The sequence below is a fragment of the Pseudorca crassidens genome, chromosome 18, assembly GCF_039906515.1.
Source record: "Pseudorca crassidens isolate mPseCra1 chromosome 18, mPseCra1.hap1, whole genome shotgun sequence".
Classification (NCBI taxonomy): Eukaryota; Metazoa; Chordata; class Mammalia; order Artiodactyla; family Delphinidae; genus Pseudorca; species Pseudorca crassidens.
Window position 1 is genome coordinate 77,745,422 of NC_090313.1, and position 22,916 is coordinate 77,768,337.

Consider the following 22,916-nt stretch of genomic DNA (forward strand, 5'->3'; position numbering starts at 1 on the left):
CGGGGAAACCCATTATGGTTTGCTGTCACAGCCCAGGTGAGAGATGACGGCAGTTCTGGCCAGGAGGGCTGTGTGTAGGAGGCCCTTACCTGACGGCACTATGCTGGTTCATGTGTCAGTCTGTCCAGGGAGGCTGGGAGAATGTCCTGACCACCTGGCAGTGTTGGAATGTCGTTTAAGATGAATGTCGACAACCTGATGAGGATCTTTCCAACAACCATCGGTTCCCTAACTCTCCAGTACCTCCTGGGTGTCCAGCAATTCAAGTTGATTCCAACACTAACGACCCAGAGTTAGCACAGACCCCACGGTTACAGGTTCAGTCCTGCGGGATTGCCTTCACTCGAGGTGCCAGCAGGGACGGGATCCCCGGGCTACCCCCACTACAAATTCAGGGATTCCCAGGACCCCCGCCCTCAGGTTCAGTAATTCACTAGATTGACTCAGAACCCAGAAAGCTCTTTACTTATGACTACAGTTTATTATAAAGAATACAACTCAGGAACAGCTCATGGCAGAGATGCATAGGTCAAGATTTGGGGGCAGCAGGTGTGCAGAGCTCCCGGGCCCTCTCCAGGTGCACGTCCCCTCCCAGCACCTCCATGTGCTTACCAGCCTGGAAACTCCTGCAGCTTGGTGGTCGTTCCAGAGTTCCCAGCTAAGTGTCATCATGTTGGCGCGATTGATTAAATCATTGGCCGTTGGTGGTTGAAGTCGATCTCTAGTCTATCTCCCCTCCCTGGAGATCAGAACGGGTGAGAAAGTTCCTACCTCTAATCATGTGGTTGGTTCCTGGGGTGACCATCTCCCCTCCCCACCCCCATCTGAGGCTATTTGGGGGCCCTGCCATCAGCATACAGAAAACACTCGTATCACTCAGGAAATTCCGAGAGTTTTACGAGCTCTGTGCCAGGACCCAGAGGCAAAGACCAAATATTTATTTCCTACTATCCCATAATCGAAGTAACAAAGATTCAGATGAGAGAGCAGAGGCCAGTCTTCAGGAGAGCAGGCAGATAAGCTGAGTCCAATTGTATGAAAACTAAGCCCAGACAGGGAAGAGCAGGTGCGCAGTAGAGGGCGAAGCAACCCTGCCAGCCCTGACTTCTGATGGAGTCATGGATTTGGTGGCAGTAACCCCGGAATAGAGCCAGGGAGGTAGAGTCCAAAGAAGGAACAGTGGATTAGCAATTATTCCGCACCTCCTAGGTTCCAATAGCTTGTGAGTATAAATAAGGTCAATTAATATTTACACCCATGTCTCCATGGCTTCAGAGCTTCACCTGTTGGTAAGACCTTAACCTCCATGCTCTTCTTGTTGGCTTAAATTCCTCCCCAGCTACATCTGGGTGTCCTCCAAGCGGTGACATCTCCTATGGGCCCAGGAACGAATTTGCTCACATTCTTTCCACTTGAGCCTCTTGGTCAAGGGCACTTGTCATGACCCCTGCAGCTGGTGCCTCAGTAAGACTTTATCCCAATGGAACCCTTGGGACCAAAGTACTGCCACCTGTGGATGGTAGGTCGGGAAGAGGAATGGCTTCTCCTCAAGCCCGTGCTGATTTTGTGTCCTAGGAAAGAGGCAGTGCTGCATGGACTTATTCCCATTCAGTATTTCAGGGCACTGGTCCTTCACCTTCTGTCCTCATAGGCTCCAAACCGGTCTTTCGTGTGTGGCCAGAGAGGGGAGGATGTTTCCCATCCTGTCCCTTCTGTGTCTTCTCTTTCCTCTCTTCCTTAGACACCTACCTCTGCATCCAAACACAACAAGACCAACTCAACAAGCACCCTCCCAGCTCCTTTAGGAGAAAACAAATTGTGTAATGGGAAGAGTATAAACTTTTGAGCCAGACATAACTTGGTTTGAATCCCGTTTACTAGTCATGGAGCCTTGAGTAAGTCACTTCTTTTCATAATATGGGGAAGATAATGCCTATAATAATGTTAGATCAGAGACGGTGAATGTAAGACACTTGTGTAGTACCTCATGTGGAAAAGGGCACCATTGCTCTCATCCCTCCATCCTCCAGAAACCAGCCCTGATGGCTCACCCACAGTCCAGAGCATCTGTCATCACGCAGGCGCCCCAGGAACGGTGCTGCCTCCACCATCCCAGCCTAATGAGCAGTTGCAAAGCTGTCTTTCTTGTCCTTCTTGGTTGGTGGTGGGGATTTCTGGCCGGGGGCCCAGAGCAGGGTGGAGAGTGGGCCCATGGGGCAAAGGGAAAGTGTTGGTGTATGTGGAGGGGTGCTCGGGCTTTCACCCTCCTTACCTGGAATTGACAGAAATCCTGTGCTTGCCCTTGGTACCCCTCTACCTTGTGATAAAAATTTTACCATGGGAAATTTCAGGCATCCACAGAAGTAGGGGGAACTATTGCAATGAACATCCATATAGCCAATGGGCAGATTCAGTGATGATTGAAATCCACCACATTTGTTCACGACCCTCTTTTTCTTTGCGTCGGTGTGTTAAAGCGAACCCTTAGACGTCTTATTTTTCCCTGGTCTTCGTGGCAGGGCCCTGGGTGTACAGCTGTGTCGGGGGGCACTTCTAAAACTGCAGGGTGGTCTCCGAGGAGCCCCAAGGGCTGCTCCGCTCCAGGCAGTTTCCTCTGGGGGAAGGAGGGACTCGTGTGCGGAGCCGCGGCAAGTTCGGTGCCGTCACCGGAAGGCACAGATGGGAGAAGAGAACAGTCAGAGCCATAGAAACACATGTGTTATTTACCATTCATGGCAGTTGGAATCATTGCCCTTTACACACTGCTTAGGAAGGTCCCCTTCGCTGAAAAATCAACTATAGCTTCTTCTTCAGAATAGTAGAAAATTAACTTATTACCCAGCATGAAACAGGATTTTAAATTATCTCATTTACTGAATCTCCTGGGGAGGGGTGCTGGGGGAAGGAATCTCATAGAGAAGTGATAGCATAGCGTCAAATTGACTCGAGATGATTTTTTAAAATTAAGCAGTAGGCAAAACCATTTATATGTGAAACTTTAATATAAATGGTTCTCATTTCTAGTCTGTTACGATTGAAAGCAGTAGCCATCGAAAAACAGTACAGAAACAAAACGCTGATTCTTTTCAGAGGCAAACTCAATCTGAAAGCTGCAGCACCTCCTAGACCAAGTAAGTAGGTTCTGTGGAAAAAGCCCTCAAAGAGTGAATAGGAAAATACAAAATCCCTAGAACAATCGTAGAAAATATAAAAGACAGAAAAGCTGGATAAGTGATTGCATGTGATTGTGACATCTCGCCTCTGAAGGCACAGCTAAACCATTTGACATTTTGACGTAACGTTAAATTGCTACCTGCTCCCCACTGCCCACAAAAGGGAAAAAAACAGAAAGGAGTTGACCGTTCTGACGTTGCAAGGAAGTGGTGGCGGAGTGCAGGGTCCCGAATGAACGGATTTCAGGCAGTATTTAATTTGTTCCTTTCACCTGCATGGGGAAAGGTGAAGGCAAATGTGTTTTTTAAAAGACAGTGATGTGCTACAGACCCGTCACACACGTTTACCATACCTTTATTTTTAACTAGGGAGGGCTTAGCTTAAAGCTTCAGTCGAGCCCCAGAAGGAGAGGAGAGAAGGTTTGCGAGGAGGACACGTGTCTTGCAGATACCGTGTTAAGTACGGAGGAGGCAACTGATGGCTTCTCTGTCCACTGCTCACAGCCACTGAAAAAAGGCAAACACTGGGACGGCCATCTCTACGTCTGCGCTTTACTAATAGTACCTCATCATCATATTCTTTGGATCCATAGGTCATGTTACAATAAGAGATGATTAAGAACCCTTTCCTATTCTGGAAACTTTATGAAACCATGAATGTTACCCAATTTACTTACAATTATTTAGTGAAGGCTGCTCAAAGGGTTAGGTTAGGATTAGCCTATTCTTTCAGTTAATAGCATGGATTCTCCCTGGATTGAGTTGTCTCAAACTTCTGCGTCCACTCAGTTGACTGGTTAAGCCGTGCCTAGCTGTTGGTGCTTTTTTTTTCCCCCACTTTAACATCTTTAAAACAGAATGTCCAGGGAAATGTGCAAAAGAGGTACCCCGATATGAGCATGGCTGCAGGGCTCTGGGAGCATGCTCAGGAAGGAGGGCGGGACAAGGCAGGAAAGGTGAGCCTGTCTCTGAAGCCTTTGAACTTGAAGCACTGAGTGTTGTTATGCTGGGGAAAGGCTTAGTCGTACTTCATTATAGATCAACTCGGTGGCAACAGGAAGGATTAGTCGGAGGGGAAACAATTTGGGGCAGTGAGAAGAGCTGGGACCCTGACCTAGTGGTCTGAGTAAAAGAGGGTAAGGGCCTGAACCAACAGGAACAGATGGAGGGAATGGATTCAAAAGGTGTTGATCAGTCGTGTCAGGATGGCCGAGCGGTCTAAGGCGCCAGACTCAAAAGGTGTTGATCAGGACTGAGCACTTGGACACAGTGGCCGACTGGATGTGTAAGGAGAGGGTTTGCAGAGAATGACCGGCACTTCTTTCTTGGAATACTTGTTTTGCATCTATAATATCTTTAGATTATTTAACCAAAAAGGGAAAATATTTAGAAAACAAGGAAGTGACCAAAGGCTTACAAGACAAATACACATATAACTTTCTTTGCTAAGGACATTATGTGTTTTCTGAACTACATTCAGTTGCCCTTAAAAGTTTTCCATTGATGAGTTTTTAATGTAAATTACTTAGCCATTATAGTTGTAAAGATTATGGAAATAGTGAACAATCATACGGTTTGTTTAGATTTAGATTTGGGTGAATTCTGAAAGAAAAACTGTACATTTGAATATTATTCTACCCTTTCTCTATTTAAAAATTTTGTCCCTGGTGCTTCAGAAATATTCATTTTTAGAAGCAGTCAGTAAATAGACATCTTCTTTTTCCATTTTATAACTATCTAGTTTATCCAATAAAATCCTATCAAGAGAAAATTTGAAATGGTTCGGGAAATGAGCAAAAATGTAGGATTTTAACAGATGAAGCATCTGTTCAATTGCAGTAATCATGTAAAATTCAGTCATTTTGTTTTTTTATGGATTCATTCCCAATTTTCTTTAAAAAGCTCTCTTGACCTATTTTTAACTAGCATTTCCTTTGTGTCCCCTCCAGTAGTGGTTGCCTGCCAACTACTATCATTGTTCTCCAAACAGCAAATGCATGAAGCTGTTAATAAACCCTTCCATGTGAGGACGGCTGTAGCATGCTCCTCGTTTTATATAAAGCAAAGGGAAAAAAACAGAACACTGTTTTCCACAAATTCACAGATCTGTAATTTTGTGGACACAGTCTCTATGATTCATATTTTCAAGTTACTGTGGCGCTGACTCTGCACAGAGATGAAACAATGGTCAGCTTTTGAAGTGATCATTCGTTGACATTATTACTCCAAGTCCAAATATTTAGACATTAGATAAATAAGAACATGTTTTTCTATTTTTAAAAATCTTTAATGAATGTAAGCAAGAAATATTAAAAATAAAATACGACAAAATAAAAAAGATTCCATTTTTCATAAATTCATTTCTCAAATACTTCTGATCCAAAGGATGTTAGTTTAATCAAATTATGGTCTAGGGATTCTATCTGAGACGCTGCTTAACAACTAAACATAGGGGAGTGTATTTTTACACAAGTGACTCAATTGGCTGTAATTAACTGAACAGAACTAGTGGATTGTGAAATCTCACCGTTTGCTGTCTCTATCTCTATAGACATATAGATCTGTCTATATCTCTATAGACATATAGATCTGTCTGTATCTCCATTCTGTAATTCATGCTTATATATTTATCACATGTATTTACTTATTTATCTTTAATTTTTATTGAACTGTAGTTGATTTACAATGTTGTGTTAGTTTCAGATGTACAGCAAAGTGCATCAGTTATGCATATACATATATCCACCCTTTTTTAGATTCTTTTCCCATATAGGCCATTACAGAATACTGAGTCGAGTTCCCTGTGCTATACAGTATGTCCTTATTAGTTATCTATTTTATATATAGCAGTGTGTCTATGTCAATCCCAATCTCCCAGTTTATTTCTCCCCCTGCTTTTCCCCCGGTAACCATAGGTTTGTTTTCCACATCTGTGACTCTATGTCTGTCTTGTAAATAAGTTCATTTGGACCATTTTTTTAGATTCCACATATAAGTGGTATCCTATGATATTTGTCTTTGTCTGACTTTACCATATTCATTCAAAAGTGTTTTCCAGCACGTGTGTGAGGGCTTTTGTGCTGCCTACATCCAGCCAGACTATAAAATTGTCATGTGCTTGAAAACACAAGATCGTAGTTAGCTCTTAGGAGAGATTTTAGGGCACTTTTATCCCTAAAGCATGCTGACTGTGTGAGATTTTTAGAATCTCAAGCAAAGTGTTTCCCCTTTACTTCAATTCTGGGGAGCGGCATAGAATAAGGAAGTTGAATGGAAACCTGGGTTCCAGTCTTGACACTTGGCATTTGCAAGGAAATCTTAGACAAATTACTTACCATCTCTGGGTCCTGAATCCTGGTTTATAAATGTGGTTGATAATGTCTTCTTTGTAGATTTACCTGGGAATGAAATATGACAGTGGGTGTGAAAGATTCAGCATGTGGTTGGTGATAAACGAATACAAATGAGTATTGTTCTAATCGGTGGAGTATTTTTCCTTAGAGTGAACCCCAAATCTGTCTCTGGAGCCACAGCAATTTTTATACATGAAAACCATTCTCTTATTTGAACAGTAGAACATGGACCCTGGAGTCATGTTTTCCCCAGGATATAAACATCTCTATTAGCACCAATAACAACCCCATATGGGGGTATGGACAGGGTATGGGTTTGCACGGAGTGGGGTTAGATCTGGGCCCTGTGTGTGGTCTGGGGAAGTTATAACCTTTCTGAATCTCTTTTTTAAAAAAATCTGTAAAATAGAAATAAAAATGCCTCATAGGGCTTCCCTGGTGGCGCAGTGGTTGAGAGTCCGCCTGCCGATGCAGGGGACACGGGTTCGTGCCCCGGTCCGGGAAGATCCCACATGCCGCGGAGCGGCTGCGCCCGTGAGCCATGGCTGCTGAGCCTGCGCGTCCGGAGCCTGTGCTCCGCAGCGGGAGAAGCCACAACAGTGAGAGGCCCGCATACCGCAAAAAAAAAAAAAAAAAAAAAAAAAAAAAAATGCCTCATAGGATTTTAGGGAAGATTAAATTAGAAGTGTTTGGTGCCCAGTAAGTGTTTCATTATGGCAGGTATTATTATTATGGGTGGTTTTGAATTTCTCACCATCCCAATGACTGCTTTAAGTGAACAGTGGTCAGTGGTCTCTGTGATACGATCTTAGAGGCGGTTAGGTGACTCATCTTCCCAAACTCTGAACCTAGTGCCCACACAGCAACAGAAATATTCTTGAGAGACAGGAATAGGCTGCACTGCCTTCCTGCTGGAAGAAGCAAGTGGGGATCAGAGGAGACTGTGCCGTGGCATCGAGAGGGATACGTCTTGTTGAGAGTTAGCCCGTGTGCGTGGTCTTCTCCGAAGAAGGTTTAAAGAGACGAAAGAAGAATAAATTCTATTTCTAAACACACACAGACACAGGGAAACGCACCTGAAGGGAATCCCAGGGCACTTTGGAGTGGGACTCCTCGTGAGCAGGGGGGATGTGGCTGGCAGGGATGCAGATCCTCGACGGCGTGAGGGATGGAGCAGATGGGAGCTGACCTTGGGCACGCTTGGGAGTAAAGATGATGAAGGAGGAAAAGGAAGAACCAGAACTCAGTCCAGACACAGAATCAACCAGGAGGGCAGTCTCTTTCCTGACGGGAACTTGAGGCGGCCGTGCTCATCCAAGAAAACCTTTAATGGAAGACACCACCGTGACGCTCAGGAACTTTCCTTTAATGTTAGCACTTTCCCTTTCATTTTTTTTTTTTTTTTTTTTTTGCGGTACGCGGGCCTCTCACTGCTGTGGCCTCTCCCGTTGCGGAGCACAGGCTCCGGACGCGCAGGCTCAGCGGCCATGGCTCACGGACCCAGCCGCTCCGCGGCATGTGGGATCCTCCCGGACCGGGGCACGAACCCGTGTCCCCTGCATCGGCAGGCGGACTCTCAACCGCTGCGCCACCAGGGAATCCCTGTCACGCATTTTTATTGTATGAATAAATGCGACCCTCCCAGGTCAGCGACAGCCCTTTTCACCTCACCGTAACCCTGAGGAAGGGTCGTACAGGTGAGGAAGTGAGCTCGGAGCGGTGACATCCCTCCCATGGAAAGGTGTGAGAGCGGGGCTGCAGGGGGGGTTGGGTCTGACCATCAGTTCACCTCCACACAAGGGGTGGAGGATGGAGACAGGTGGAAAGTGAAGAAAAGCAACTTGTGTAAATAAAGGACAAAACAGAAGGAAAATTATTAACTTCCTGAAAGAAAAGCACAATATCGATAGCTGGAAGAAACAGAAAAAAGGAAGAAGTGTATTAGAGTGTATTATGGTATTCATTGCTCATACCATTTCCGTTTTTTATGTTCAATTTAATCAGTTTTATGATGGAGTGTTTTATAGGTTTATGTCGTAAGTTTCCTACCATTGTGTCTAGGGCCGAGACTCCATTAAAACACTCTAATTATTAACATGCAGTACATTTATTTTAATGAACATACTGCTATAGTCAGCTCACTCTATCTCCGTATTTTCTATAAAGCATTCCAAGAGGATGTTTAATCAAGGTCGTCATAATGGAAGAGGAATTCAGAAACCATATGTGGTTTTATTATTCCCTGAAATGGCTAATATGGCTCAAGATGTGTCACCTTTACAAACTCTGAGGGCCTGAGTCACTGTTTTCCTTTCTAATGCAAAGTTCTTTCGTATTACCCCATTGCTGTGTATAACCATGACTACACTTAAGGCCCTTCCTGGTTAATTTCGCTTTGGCAAAGCTATCTTTGAATCATCTAGGATTTTTGGCAACCAAACAACTACCTCGCATTCACATTAACAATAGATTCAAAAGCATCATGTAAAGTCTATACAATCCTATTTTCTCAAAACTTTTACAGCAGTTTAGGGAATTCGTAGTCCCTCTTTGGAAGGAGGAAAGGGAGGAATGTTCATTCAGAAACATGACATCATTTTCCAAAGCATGTTTAATGGAACTAAAAATAAAAGTTAAGGCACCGTCTCGTCTATCTCCATTTTCCTTCCTTGTGTAGAAGGGAAGAATAAGTGAGAATCTGAGATGATCATTCAGGCTTCCTGGGCCACCCCGACTCCCATCCTGAATGGGGTTTAAAGAGCCTTGCTGGATTTCTTTCACCTGTTGGCTAGAAACCAGATGCTCCAGTGGATTCTCATTCATTATGTGAAAATGCTGAGTCTAGAACCTCACCTTCAAGTTAAATGGATAATACTTTAAAAAAAAAAAAAAAAAGAAGATGGGAAAAGCTAGCATCTAGGAGCTATGTTAAAAATGAGCATCTTTATAAAATAAATAAGCCATGGGGATTTAAGGTACAGCATGGTGAGTACAGTTAATAATACTGTATTGTATATTTGAAAGTTGCTAAGAGTAGATCTTAAAAGTTCTCATCACAAGAAAAAAATTGTAACTGTGTGTAGTGACAGATGTTAACTAGACTTATTGCGGTGATCATTTTGCAATATATACAAAGAGCCGATCATTATGTTGTACACCTGAAACTAATATTACATGTCACTTACACCTCAGAGAAACAAACAGAGGCATGGACTAAAATCTAATGCCTCCATTAAACAAAATTAATTTTGCTTAAATGCCAAAAAACAAAAACGAATATTAACATATTCTGTGCTAACTCCAGTTATTTTTCTTACCTGCATCAGATTGATTTATTTTCTGTCTCCTTTCATCAAATATTTTGTAGTTACTAACATCAGATAAACATGGAGATAGAAAGATGCGTAAGGCAATATTTCATAACTCAAGTCACCAAAGATGATCTTATGAGGAAGGCGGACTTGCGATGATTTAGAATAATTTCACTGAGGAATATGCAGGATGCCATGGGATCATGTAGCAAAGAAGCCCTATCCTGTTTGAGATCATACATGTTGGTGACATGACTGCATAGATTCAGTTTTCCGAAGACAGTTTTTTTCCCTGTAGTTGATTGATTCTTACTTGATCACATGAGTTTGGATGGCCAAGATGAACAGGCTTAGTAATCATTTCAAGGGTGAATAAATAACTAAAACAGATTTTAGCTCTTTAGCACTTTTCATACATAGATATTGGAGAGGGAAGCATACATTTCCTCCACTTGGAATGTTAAGTAGATAACTGGTTGGGGCTAACAATGGCATCTTAGTGAAGTACACAGGTTTTCTTTTAGAGCAACATAGAGGGATCCAGAGGAGAGAGAGACAGAGAGAGTAGCAGAATAGAGAGAAAGATGTTTGTACCATACCAAGTCTAATTTGAGATAAACTCACGAGTGTTCCATTTTCCTTGTACACTGAGCTGAGCCTCAGTTACTTTCAATCACAAGAGTTCTAGCTGATACAACATTAGGACATTATCATTAACTAAATTCCAGACTTTATTTGTAATCACTAGTTATCCACTAGTATCATTTTCCATTCCAGGACCAATCCAGGATACCATACTATATTTACTGAGCTTTTAAAGAACACTATAAAATATGTCAAAAGCATTCAGGGATAAGATATCATAGTCAAATCATTATTATTAACCCTGCCCTTATCCAAGCTCTCAGGTTCCTTTTAATCACGGCAATATGAGATTTCAGTGCCAAATTCTTTGATGTTCTTTGTCAAAGTTATAAGCAAATGTATACAATTACAAATAAAATCAAAGTTATTTCAAAAAAAAAAAAAGTTAAGGCACCGTGTCTCCATTGGCACAAAGAGAAGGGAAGTTCTGTCACTTGTCTGGCTTGTTGTATTGAACGTGGCTTGCCGGATAAGCTCTGCCTCACTGGTTGAAGCCCAGATCCTCTGTGCAAAGGATCACTGTGCGTAAGGCTTTGATGGTGGAGTTGTGGGTTCCATGGGGGAAGTCATCTAGAAGGTGAGCACCAGGCTTCCCAGCGAAGGATACTTGGGGTGCATCTGAAGGAGGAGTGGACATCGGGGAAGGAAGGGGAATACAGGCAGAGACCACGTGAGAGAGCTGGGGAGTTAATTTCAGGAGGCTGTAGCAGAGCCCAGAAGGGTAGGTGGGAGGGGTGGGGGAGAGTAAATTGGGGCGAGGGCGGGGAGTGAGAGATGAGCGTGACAAAGTAGAACTTGAATGTCCTTCTAAGGCGTTTGTATTTCATTCTGTTCCTGTATGTATCTGAGGGCAAAGATGTCAGTTCCGAACATTCTGGAAAAAGACTCAGAGCATCTTAAGAAGACGGTTAAATAGACAAACCACTGGACTCACCAGAAAAGTCAAAGTAGCCACATTCACAAATGTTTGTGCCCAGAGGGACTCTACACACTGTGGTACAGGGAATGCCTTTGCCTTCGCATCAACTACAATGTTATTATTTTTAGATATAATTCACATACCATAAAATGCACCTTTTAAAGGGTCCAACTCAGTGTTTTTAGGATATTCACCGGCAGTGGAGGCTGTGGCAGGCAGAGGGCAGGTGCTGGATGCCCCAGGAAAGCATGGAGACAAAACGAGTGGAAACCAGCAAGTCTGACTCAGGACGGTGGACTTCCCATGCTCCTTCAAGGTCAGGCGATCTGATGGAAAGCAGGAACGGGGGGAGGTTTATCAAACACAGAGGCTCAGTAACACAGGGGTAAGGAAGAGAAAGGTGACCGCAATCACCTGCCAGGCCCACAGGGCTCAGGTCCACCCAGCCAAGTAGGAACAGACCACCCTCTTTCCTTTCCTGTTTCCGGGCTTTGGCCTGTGTGGGCTCAATCGCAGCTGACTACTTGGGGGAACAAGGAGAGAAGAGAACCGCCCCCACCCCCACCCCTTCCCTCTAGGAAGGCTCTGACCACCCGCCTTAGTGTGGGGTGGTGATGGCTTCAGTGAGGAGAAAACTGACCTTCGAATGAGGATTGAAGGTTGAATTTTTACGTAATGATTTTGGCTGAACTTCTTCCAATCATAGAATTGAAATAACTTAAAGTGACCTCAGGGCTGCCATTATATTAGAGTGAGCAAAAAAGTCATAGGATCTGCCCAAATTCCCATCCCAAGGCCAAGAAACATTACTTGCACGCAATATCACCCCTCCCCCTTCCTTCAGAAAAATGTACCTTGGTATGTTACTACACGGCATCTTCTAAAATCTTATCAGTTGCACTGTTTTCTAAGATTTCTGCAGATTATTTGAACATAATTTTGCCATGTAGATTAGAGCAATGCTGCGGGCTGATCCAGTGATCACTCACAAATCCCTACGATCTTGCTGGAACCTACTATGGAGGCTTGAAGAGCTAAATAAACCTGTGGAAACTCCATATCCAGAAAGTTCCAAAAAGCAAAACGTGAATTTGCCAGGAGCCGGCAACTGCTTACAGAGCATTTACATTGTAGTAGGTATTATACGTAACCTGTAGGTGATTCAAAGTACGCAGATGTGTGTAGGTTATATGCAGATATTATGGCGTTTTATATAAGGGACTTGAGCATCTAAGGATTTTGGAAACCACGGGGGTCGTGGAACCAATCCCCCCTCCCTCCTGCTCCTTATACCGAGAGACAACTGTGTCCACTTTCCTTCCTTCCTGGCGGCTATGAGGTGGCCATGTGATAAAGTTCTGGCTAATGAGAGAGAAATAGAAGTCTGCTGGGAAAATTCTTCTTTTCCCATAAAACAGGATGGGTGTCTTCCCTCTTCCTTCTTCCTACACTGAATATGGACATATTGGAGCTGTATTAGCCATTTTATGAGAAGGAGAGAAGGTCCCCACGTCACTGGGGTGCTGGTCCTGACACTGCAGAAGAGCAGTCTTCCTCTGCACGTGAGAGAAAAACAAACCCTTATCAGTTTAGCTACTGCTAGTCAGGTAGTCAGTTACTTGCAGCCAAAAGCATTTTGAACAGAAGTAAAAACCAAAATGAAACCTTATTGACTGATCTTAGGAGTGGAGTGAATATCCACCTATATGCAGTCATTCACTTAACCCTAAACGTCTGAGTAACATTTGTTGAATAATTCTGTGCGCTGGCCCTTAAGATTCAAGGAAAAATGCATTGCAATGAATAGAAATGAAATATGATTAATAAAAATGTGATCAGCGCTATAGCACCAATGTGAATATACAATGTTCAGATTATACAGAAGGAAGCAGCCTGGAAGGGTTGAGGAAAGCTTTGAGAAGTGGTGATTCTAGGACTATGACTTAGGGACTTGTCAGATGGAGAGGGGTGGGTAGAGGATGCAGGCAGGTGGCACAACGCAGGTGAAGCCCACGAGGAGAGCCAGGCAAAGTGAAGTGACTGCATTTTATAAATATTGTAGTTTAACACTGAACAGTGCTGGGGCTTTGGAGTTGCACGACCTGGGTTCAAATTCTGGCTTTCCCATTTATAGCTGTAGATCTGTAAGTAAGATATTTAGTTTCATTTTCCTTACCTGACAGTTGAGGTTTTTATGTACTTCACGGCATAGTTGGAAAGATCAAATGAGCTGAATCACAGAAGGTTTTTAGTAGGTGCCTGGCACGTAGTGAGTATTCCATGAATGTTACATATTAGTATCAGCTGGTCTCGGACACAGGCTATAATATGGTTGGCAGGGTGGCCTGAGAAGACTCTGAGAAGGTTGATTGGTGCTCAGCTGTGATGAGCCTTGTATGCCACGCTGAATAGCTTGACCCTGGATCCTACAAATTCTTGTAGGCTTTGGAGCAAAGAACTAAGTCAACAATGGCCTCCCTGGTGTCAGATCCTATGGGCACTTCAGCTACTTGGCATTGCTGACGCCCTTTTTGAAGCTTTTTACTTAATCTCACGGATACAATTTTTCCCTTGGTTTTGTTCCTAGTTTAAGTCTTGTCTCCTTAAGTCACCCTCAGTTCTGCTGCCTGAGGAATCTTTGTAAAATGTAGCTATGATCGCCTAACCTGATTAAAATCTGAAAGGGGTTCCCCATCCCCTCCAGTCACTCCATATGTGGCCTAGAGACTTCATGACCGCGTGGTCATATTTTTTATGCCCCAGCACGAATTTTGCCCTCTGACCTTTTCGTAGGGAACTATTATAAGTTCCTCAGCTTTATTGCTATTTTTGACTCCATGATTTGCAGGTGCTGTTTTCTCTCCCTTAGAGATCTTTTTCCTCTCCCTCTTTCGTTTATGGTTTGACTTATTCTTAAGGACTTCACTGAATGGCATGCCCGCAATGTCCTCATCTTTTTATTTCCAAGCTAAACAGCCTTGTGCTGACTCATGAAACAAAGGAATAATGATTTGTTATACTTTTGTCTTTGTGTAAGTGGAGAACATTTTCCAGAAGGGGCTAATTAATTGTTTCCCTCTGATCAAAGATATGCTATCAGGCGCATACCAGTTTGTGAAATCACAAAGCATTGTTTCAGGGGAAGTTAACCTGAGCCTGGAGCTATGCTTCTAAACTGCAGTGTGAGATTGCAAATGGACCAGAATAAAAATTTAAGAGTTTTTACCCTGGATTGGCCTGGCATTTTGATGATTACCCTGGATAGGATTTTCAGTTACTAAAACGTGTCCATATTAGGGACTGGAAGATTTTCATCATCTAAGAGTGATGGGGAAGCTGGGGCCCATGCAATGCCAGATTACGTCATCCAGGGAAAGAGAGAAAGCACCAGGGCAAGTTAAAACAGGGGTCATTAGAAGGAATAACATTGTTCTCTGCGTCCTGCTGACTCCAGCTTGTCCAATAAAACAGCTTCATTTGCCCGCCTCTATAACTGAAACAGGCTCAGAGGGTGGTCCCATGACCCCCTCCTATCTTACTGATTTGGACTCGTTCTAAAAGAAAGGACTAAAGCTTCGGCTTCTTGCTGTTCTGCATTTGATAATAGGTTCCTACAGAATGAATATAAGGCTCAGCTTAACACTTCTTAGAATACATTTTGCAGATTTCCTTCTTATCATACGTAATGGTGACGTTTCATGAACAGATATTCAACAGTTACGAAGTCTGTGCACTTTTGAAAAATTAAAATACCCATACTTATTAAAAATTAAACTACCATACTTATTCATCGGGTTAAGTAGCCTAAGATATTTCTTCTCAATGGAAAGTTAGGCAGTTAATAGAAATGAGATTTACACAGTGATAAAAACATTGAAAACTATGTGTTCATGGTATAATTACCATCATATTAAAAACCCTTAAATTTATGGCCATGTATAAAATTGTTGTTTGTATTAAGGTTGGTGTTAGAATTATGAATAATGTTTGAGTTTACACTTTTCTGTATTTTCCAGATATTTATTCATTCCTTCTTTTCCGTCTCTCCCTCTTTTCCTCCCTCCCTTCCTCAGTCCTTCCTTCCTTTCTTTGTATATATTTACTGAGCACCTATTCTGTGTTAGGACCTTTTCCAGGCCCCGGGAAGCCACCAGTAACAAGAGACACTAATTCCAAATCTAAGTTTGTGTTGGGTTGGGCATGGATCAGAGAGAGAACTGGAAGAGGGGGAAGAATTAGGCAGCGACACCAAGTGCAGGTGAAAGAGGAGGGGGGTGTGAGCTGCACCAGTGCTCTGCCCCCTTTGTAAGTTCTCTTTGGATAAGCTCATCTTCCTGTGTTTCACCCAGGCCTCTGCTGTCACTTCTTAGGAAGAAGTTCTGCGACCATCCGAGTGCCTTTCCTGTCCCATCTTGCACTGCCCCGACGCCCTCCCCTCACTTAAACAGAACTGGCTGACCTCATAGCTTGAATTTATGTATCATTTGTCCACTTGTTTATTATTGTCTTCTTCCTCAAAATGTAAGCATGAGATAGGGACTCTGTTTTGTTCATTGCTGTATTCCTGCAGTTTAGAAGTGTGTGCCTCTAGAACACAGGAGAGGTTTAACAAACGTCAACAGAGTGATTAAAAGAATGATTCCCTAATCTATATCCTTAGCTTTGACACCTCGCCTGAGTTCCAGATTTGCATTCCCCGTGCTGACCAACCCTTTAAAGGATATCCTGAGTGTACTTTGAACTCCAGGTGTTCAAAGCTTTTTGTGATCAGCCTCCTTCCCCAGCCAAATCTGCTTCACTTCTTGTGAAATCCTCTCCCTTCAGATCATTTCTTTGTCTCTCGAGTCTTCACTGTGCACCTTTGTTCCTTTGCCACTACACCCTGTTTGCCTGGCTCCTTAAGGAAATCAGAGATCTGAGGGTTATCAAAGGATTGAGGTGTGAAAGATTTGTCCTGGCACTTTAGCAGAGGGCTGAGCGCTCACAGTCTTTCTACTTGTTATTGATATTCTAATGCACTTGCTTGCATGGCCTCGTCTGATTGAAGAAGTGAACGTGAACGTTCATCCGTTAGGGTTTTCTGGCCTGATCTTTATACTGAATTTGCACGTTCTCCTGTAATTGATTGAACGTGCTTACTTGTTCCAAGTAGGGAAAAACCTGCATGGCTTATAGCAACTTCACTTTTAAATACGGTTGGAAGGAAGGGATGGAACAGCTGTAAGGGTGTTTTGTATCTTTATTACTGATAGTGAGTTCTGAGTAATATTTTCTGGGTAAAATTGAAAAACAGTATTTAATACCATTTTTGGGGTCAACATTAAAATTTAATTCTATTAAGGGTATTTAAACAAGAAGCACAAAAGTTTACCTGTTCACGACAGAGCCTTTGAGTTGCCTGAGTAGACGTTGCCTTCTTTTTTTTGCAATGTGTCTCTTCCACACCTACGAGAGACTTAGCCGGAAGAAAGGACTGACATGTTCTGAAGCGTCAACAAGCCACATACACTTTCAAATTACAAGGCAACGTTAGTCACTCTGGGGCGATTCCATCAACTCTGAGACTCGTGCTTCTGATTTCAAGGAGCTTGCAGGTGCGATGGGAAACGGGCCACAACAACGGAAGACAATATTGCCAAAATAAGTTGCATATGTTTTAACGCGTCATAGGATACGCTCGCGTGCATTCTCATCTATCACTTTCCTGCTGGCAGTCCTTACTCCATCAGGAAACCGAATCATCGATCCTCCTTTTGTACCTTAAAAACAAAGAGGAAACGAATCCGCGGGGACACTGTTCTGCGGCCGCCTCGTTCCCCGCTGGTGCCCGAGAGGCCACCGTCAACCTCATTTGGAGATGCTTCCAGAGACTCAAATCACTACGGTTGAAGGAGACGTAGGCCCTGCAGGTCTAGTTCTGCATGTCCTGGCACTTCTGAACTCGGTCAAGGAAAACACAAGTCTTCTGTAAACCTGCGTCCCGCGTTTCCAGCGAAGTGTTGCTGGCGGTCCCTGCCTGGCATTGTCGCAGACGGAGGGATGGCGGGCGGGGGCGGGGCGTGAGGGAGGGGTGGGGCCAGGCAGCTTCTCAACTACAGATCCGGGTGGGGTGGAGCCTGTAGGCGTGTCGAGTCCTGATGGGCGGGGCGGGGCCTGAGGGGGAGCGGGGCCTGGTGGGTCTCGGGTCTCCTCAAGGAAAGGTGAGGGAGACGCAGGGCTTGACGGGAGGGGCATCTCCTCCGGAACGGTCCATGGGGGCGGGGCCTTCGGATGGGCGGGGCCCGGGGCCTGCGGGTGGGCCTTACGCGCAGGCCAGGCGTCGCCTCAGCTAACGGTCCTGGCGGGCGCGTGCCCGCGGGCGGCGCCTCCGGGGCCCTTGCGGCCGAGAGCGCGCCGCCGCCTCTGCCGGCCCCTGCTCGGCCGAGGCTTCCTCCAGCGGCTCCCTGTCGGCGGGCCGGGCCGGGAGGCGCGGGCTGCGGCGGGAGCATGGTGAGGGCGCGGCAGCGCCGGCGGTGAGGACAAGTCATGGGCGACAGGTGAGCGCGGGTCGGCCCAGGGCACGGCCCCACGTGGCGCCCGCTGAGGCCTTTGCCTTCACACAGGTGGCTCCGGGTGACCGTGCTTCCCGGCTGCGTGGGCTGCAGGACGATGGCAGTGCCCGCGATCTGGACGGTGCGCGACGTGAAGCGGCGCATCGCGGCCGAGACGGGCTTCCCCGCGTCGGAGCAGCGTCTGTGGCTCGGAGGCCGGCAGGTAGGGCGGGGACGGGGTCCCGGGGACGGGGGTAGGGCCTGGGGATGGGGCGGCTGGGGCGCGGGGCTTGGGGACGGGGCCGGGGGACGGCAGGACCGGGGACTGGGCCCGGGGATGGGGCCTGGGGACCGGGGACGGGGACCCGGGGCCGGGGCGGAGGACGGGGTGTACCGGGCACGGGGTCTGGGGGGAGAGGCCGGGGATGGGGCGGCCGGGACGGGCGACCGGGCTCCCGCTCGCCTGGAAATGATCATGCCTGGTGGATACCGATCGAATGACGGGGCTGTGTGCCTGTCACTGCTGTGAATCTGTCGATTTGCCGTTTCAGCATTGTTTCCCCTTCCTCCCTTTTGTCTGAATCTTCACTTCCTGAAATTAAGATACTTTTTTGATGGACGTTTTAGCAAGAGGGTTTTTTTTTGTTTGTTTTTTTGGTTTGCTTCTTCGAAGCCATAACCACTGAAGTGACTTCATCATTACTCATATATTTCTGACTTTGTTATGCATTTAACTGGAATCCTGGTCAGTACTTTTTTTCACCTTTTATGTCTTGGATGTTTCTACCCATCTCTGAATCACAGAAATTTAGGACCGAGAGGCTCTTCAGGCATACTTTAACACGGAAGCTGTTATTTTGAGGAGTAAATTTATAGTAAAACTTGTAAGGTGCAAATGAATGATTTAACAGATCAAAACTTTGGAAAATTGGAGTATTTCATGTTATATATAGCCTTTAAGACTGGTGGAAATACTACAGTTTTCTTAAAGGAGGTGTTAAATGGAGACGTTTTACTAGAAATTAACTTATTATTTTATCCTAGTAAATATCTTCACTTTTTAAGTGATAAAGAGGTAAAAAAGAGTTGAACCAGATACACAAGGACTGCTTGAACCACCCAGGATGGCATTTCAAGTATTGGATTTCCTTACTACACAGTACAAATATTGGGGACATGCTTGGTACCCGTGATTTGTAACCTCTCAGTGTACTCTTGGCCTTCTGTGTGCCTGGGTGCACCCTCTGGTCTCTTGCCCTCTTTGACAGATTCTTGTGTTCTTGTGTTCCTCCAGGGATCAGTTCTCCTTACTCCTTGGTTCCCCAGGGTCTTTGGTGTGAGACAGTGGCTTGATTGAGGGCTTTGGGCAGGGCTGAAGAGGAAAGCTTGTCATTCTTACCTCTTCATCTGTGTCTGCCCCAGGCTCTTGACCTTCCTGTGTACCCACCCGGGTCCTCTACCTACTTCTTTGGTTGTTCCTCTGGTCCTCCTTTGTCATCTTATCCCCTAGATGTGGTCAGAGCCAAAGAGTCAGTTGGGGCTCTGTCTTGCTATTGGAAAGGTTTCTGGAAGTGTCTCTGCAAAGCACTGCTGTGGGATGGTGGACGCGGGCGTGGTGTGCAGCGTGTTTCAGATTGAGTGGGTGCGCGGCGGGGAGTCTAGTTAGGAAGCTTGTGCTAGAGCGAGGGGTGAGCTTCCAGCCTTCGATCGTGGAGCTGAAACTGAGAGGAAAGGATGCACAGCGGGCTTTGTAAAAGACAAAATTATGGTGGTTTGGTACCAGACGGGGGTGTGTATTTGTGCAGACCGAGGGAGGGGTGGTGGCGGTGTTGGATGTAGAATAAGGGAGAAGGCCCGGCCAAGGATGTTCACAGGCCTTGAGTCAGACCAGGAAAAGAATGCTCAGTTAGCAGAGATGAACAAGTTCCGGGGGATCCAGGTTTCAGTTCGCTTTTGCATGTGTTTGAGCTGGTGGCAGAGTATAAAGCGTCTAGGAAAATGCATGAAGAGGTAAATGACCTAGATCCTGTTCCTGTATTACCAGCGGGTAACAGAGGCCAGGTTAAGTAACATGTTAGAATCTGTTTTCCTGTTTCTGGTAGGAATGGGATAAAATGAATTCTAACCAGTTCTGAGGTCCCTGCTGTGTAAGAGTCTAGGGCATGATCGTCAACAGGCAGCTACGGCTCTGGCACTGAAGCTCAAGGGATAGCGGTCAGGGCTGGGGGCATGATTTTGGGAAGCAACTTGCTTAGTGCGTTTCTCCTTCTGCACCTTGGTAAACTCACTGGGAATATGATTAACATTTGCTGAGCACTTAACCATGTTCCACACACTGTTCTGCTGGGGACTTTCCATGTATCATCTCATTTACTGCTCAGAACAGCCAGCCTCATGAGATGGTTGTGACTAGTCCATTTTGTAGAAGAGCAAAGCTAAGATTCAGAGAGATAAAGTATCAAGTCAGGATTTGAACCCACGTCTGTCTGATTCCAAAGTCTATGGACTTCTGACTATTCCACATCAGAGAGAACCTGTCAGGCTGTCTATTGCGAATAAATAAAAGTTCTTTAAAACAAAGAAGAGCTTAAACCATTAAAAGTGAACTTTGAACTCAAGGATGGAGCTCTCCTAGAAAACAGTCAGAGGGCACAGTTCTCTCCTGATGCAGAGGACGGGCTGTGACTTCTACTGAACTGGTGAACTTAGTGATGCTAACGCGTGTCATCAAGAAGGGTCTCCTTTTTATAAGCGAATCTTTCACAGAAGTGGTTTCTTTCCGTTTTTATTCAGTGCCGCTCAGAACCTCTTAGATTTGAATCATTGGTGAGACTTCTGCATATTTCAGGGTAAAAAGAAACAAAAGCTGCTGACACCTCGGTGTCACTCGCTGGCTCTGGTTGGTTTTGGACTTAGCATTGGGCACTTACTTGGTCCTCAGTCTTTCCAGGTCACCTGCCATCCTTTTCCTTGTCTCTTGCTTTTCCTGGTCTGGAAGAGGAATCTGTAAGTTCTTCTTCCTGTCCTGTGAAGAGAGTGAAGCTGTTCGTTAGAGCTGCGTATCTTCCTGACACTTTCTCCTCGAGCCAAATGTGTTTGAGCCTCAAACCCGGAGGTCTGAAGTATCGCTTACCTTTCCTGTCTTTTAGTTGATCAGCAATGTCCTGCCCATCAGCTCTTGAATCTTGAGAACCTCCTTGTGTTCTTGACAGCTGAACAGAGGAAGAAGTGTTGGGAGATCCAGACTGCAGTTAATATTATACTATTGGCTTCACAATTTGGAGAGAGTTATTGTTTCCTAGTAAATGAAAGTGAGCGTCTCTGAGGTCCTTAAGGGAGGCTTAGGCTGGCCTGAACAGAGACCCGGCGTTCAAAGTATTTTGTCATCATTCTGTTTGAAACAAAATATGAAGACTGAAATGGGCAACGTTTAAGGTTTCGTTGCCTCTGGAGATGAACACGACCAGTGTCACTTTGCTTGGTTGAATGATTTAGGGTCCAAGGAGAGAGGCCCAAGCAGAACTCCCAAGTCTTGGCAGGCTCGGGGAGAAAGCAGGTAGCACTGTTGAGGTTATCTCTGCTGCTTGATTTCTCTTTGGGAGAATCACCGCCTTGCTATGGGCCACTGATTACAATCTACCAAAAGCGTTCAGTGTCAGGCTCACACAGCGGTTAGGTGTGTTGTCACCAACAGGGTTCTACTCCGTGTATTCTTCATTTTCAAGTCCTCTTTAACACCTGGAGACATCTTCCTGCGTTACAGATTTCCTTCCTTCCTCCCTCTTGCTGTTCTTTAAAAGTACCTTAGCTAACTGAACTGGACTACTAGTCCTTGGCTTATGCATAGCTCTCTTTTAGTAATCAATTCATTAGTTAATTAATAATAGAATGAACAACCTTGATGACATCATCCAACTGGAGAACTAGAATGCTGTTGCCGGTTTCCCTCTGTTCTTTTCTTCCCCAGCCTGTATGCCTGTCTCTTTTGCCTTACCTCTTCGCGTGTTTTATTCTGTTGCCTTTTTATAGTTGTTTCGATAGTTTTATCGTAAGTGTGTGTGTGTGTGTGTGTGTGTGTGTGTGTGTGTGTGGATACCTGTGTTTGTATGGATGTGTGTGTATAAGCTAAACAATATACTGTTTACTTTTAGTTGTTTATGAACTTAACAAGAAGCTTATTATGCTATATGTAGCAACTTGGATTTAGCTTTTTTCACTCAATATTATGTTATGAATATTCACCCCAATTTATGTACAGTTTAGTTAAGTCATTTTCATTGCTGTATAATATTCCACTGTGTGAATATGTCATAGGATTTGGGTTGTTTCTGAATTTTTGTTGTTAACAACAGTACTGTTGTGATTATCTTTGTCCGTATTTCCTGCGCACAGAGGTTTTTTTTACAGGCTTGCCTTAAGATTCAGTGGGAACACGTATATGAAAGTGCTTTATAAACTGGGAGCTGTAACAACTGTTAACAACCATGTTCAGATTTGTATTTTAGAAATGGGGACTAGAATGAAGATGATGTACAGAAAGTATGGAGACCAGATGGGGGGTGGTTGTAAAAATCCAACAGAAGTTGAGAGTCTGAACATTTGGAAGTGGAGAAGACCGAGACAGATGTGAGGGGAACTGGGAATGGACACGCTGGTGCCACTGTCGGTGGAGGAGGGCCACTGAAGCACCTTTTGGCAGGCCAAGCTCTGGGAGCCTGGAGGGCAGCCGTGTGAGGTGGGGGGTGGACTATGGAGATGGCGGAGTCGTGATATGGAGAGCAGTGTCCTTCAGAACCCTGTCCTCCCTGTCAAGGAAGGGTCAGTTGCAGAGGCAGTTCTCACCTCTTCTACCAGAGGCGAGAGCCGGGGTAGCGTTTGCAGACTGTTGCCTGAAAGTCACACCTCAGTAGCATGAGTGCGCTGCTGGGGAGAAGTGGATCTGGCATTTTTTCAGAAAAGCAGTCCATACCTGCTCCTGTGGGTCA

General features: G+C 45.0%; 1 protein-coding gene and 1 long non-coding RNA gene across 5 annotated transcripts in view; one reads left to right on the forward strand and one right to left on the reverse strand.

Annotated features, from left to right (window-relative positions):
• SACS (sacsin molecular chaperone) overlaps positions 1-22,916 on the forward strand; it is a 76,536-nt gene that overhangs the window by 19,616 nt on the left and 34,004 nt on the right. Inside the window, exons 1-2 of one of the 2 annotated variants that reach the window (XM_067713728.1) lie at positions 17,793-17,937; positions 18,004-18,154. In XM_067713728.1, the coding sequence (XP_067569829.1) occupies positions 17,927-17,937; positions 18,004-18,154 (162 nt within the window). In that variant the 5' untranslated portion in view covers positions 17,793-17,926. Of the gene's footprint in view, positions 1-17,792; positions 17,938-18,003; positions 18,155-22,916 lie in introns of those variants that run through there. The other variant, XM_067713727.1, reaches the window with a different exon arrangement.
• Positions 468-17,444, reverse strand: LOC137211351 (uncharacterized). Of its 3 annotated transcripts, XR_010937042.1 has the most exons (5): positions 16,773-17,444; positions 11,545-11,727; positions 7,603-7,850; positions 6,509-6,571; positions 468-3,680 (listed from the first exon to the last, which is right to left on the reverse strand). It is a non-coding gene; the product is annotated as an uncharacterized lncRNA (long non-coding RNA). The 3 variants fall into 3 exon arrangements; XR_010937041.1 differs by lacking the exon at positions 468-3,680 and having other exon boundaries at positions 5,439-6,571; positions 11,557-11,727; XR_010937040.1 differs by lacking the exon at positions 468-3,680 and having other exon boundaries at positions 5,439-6,571.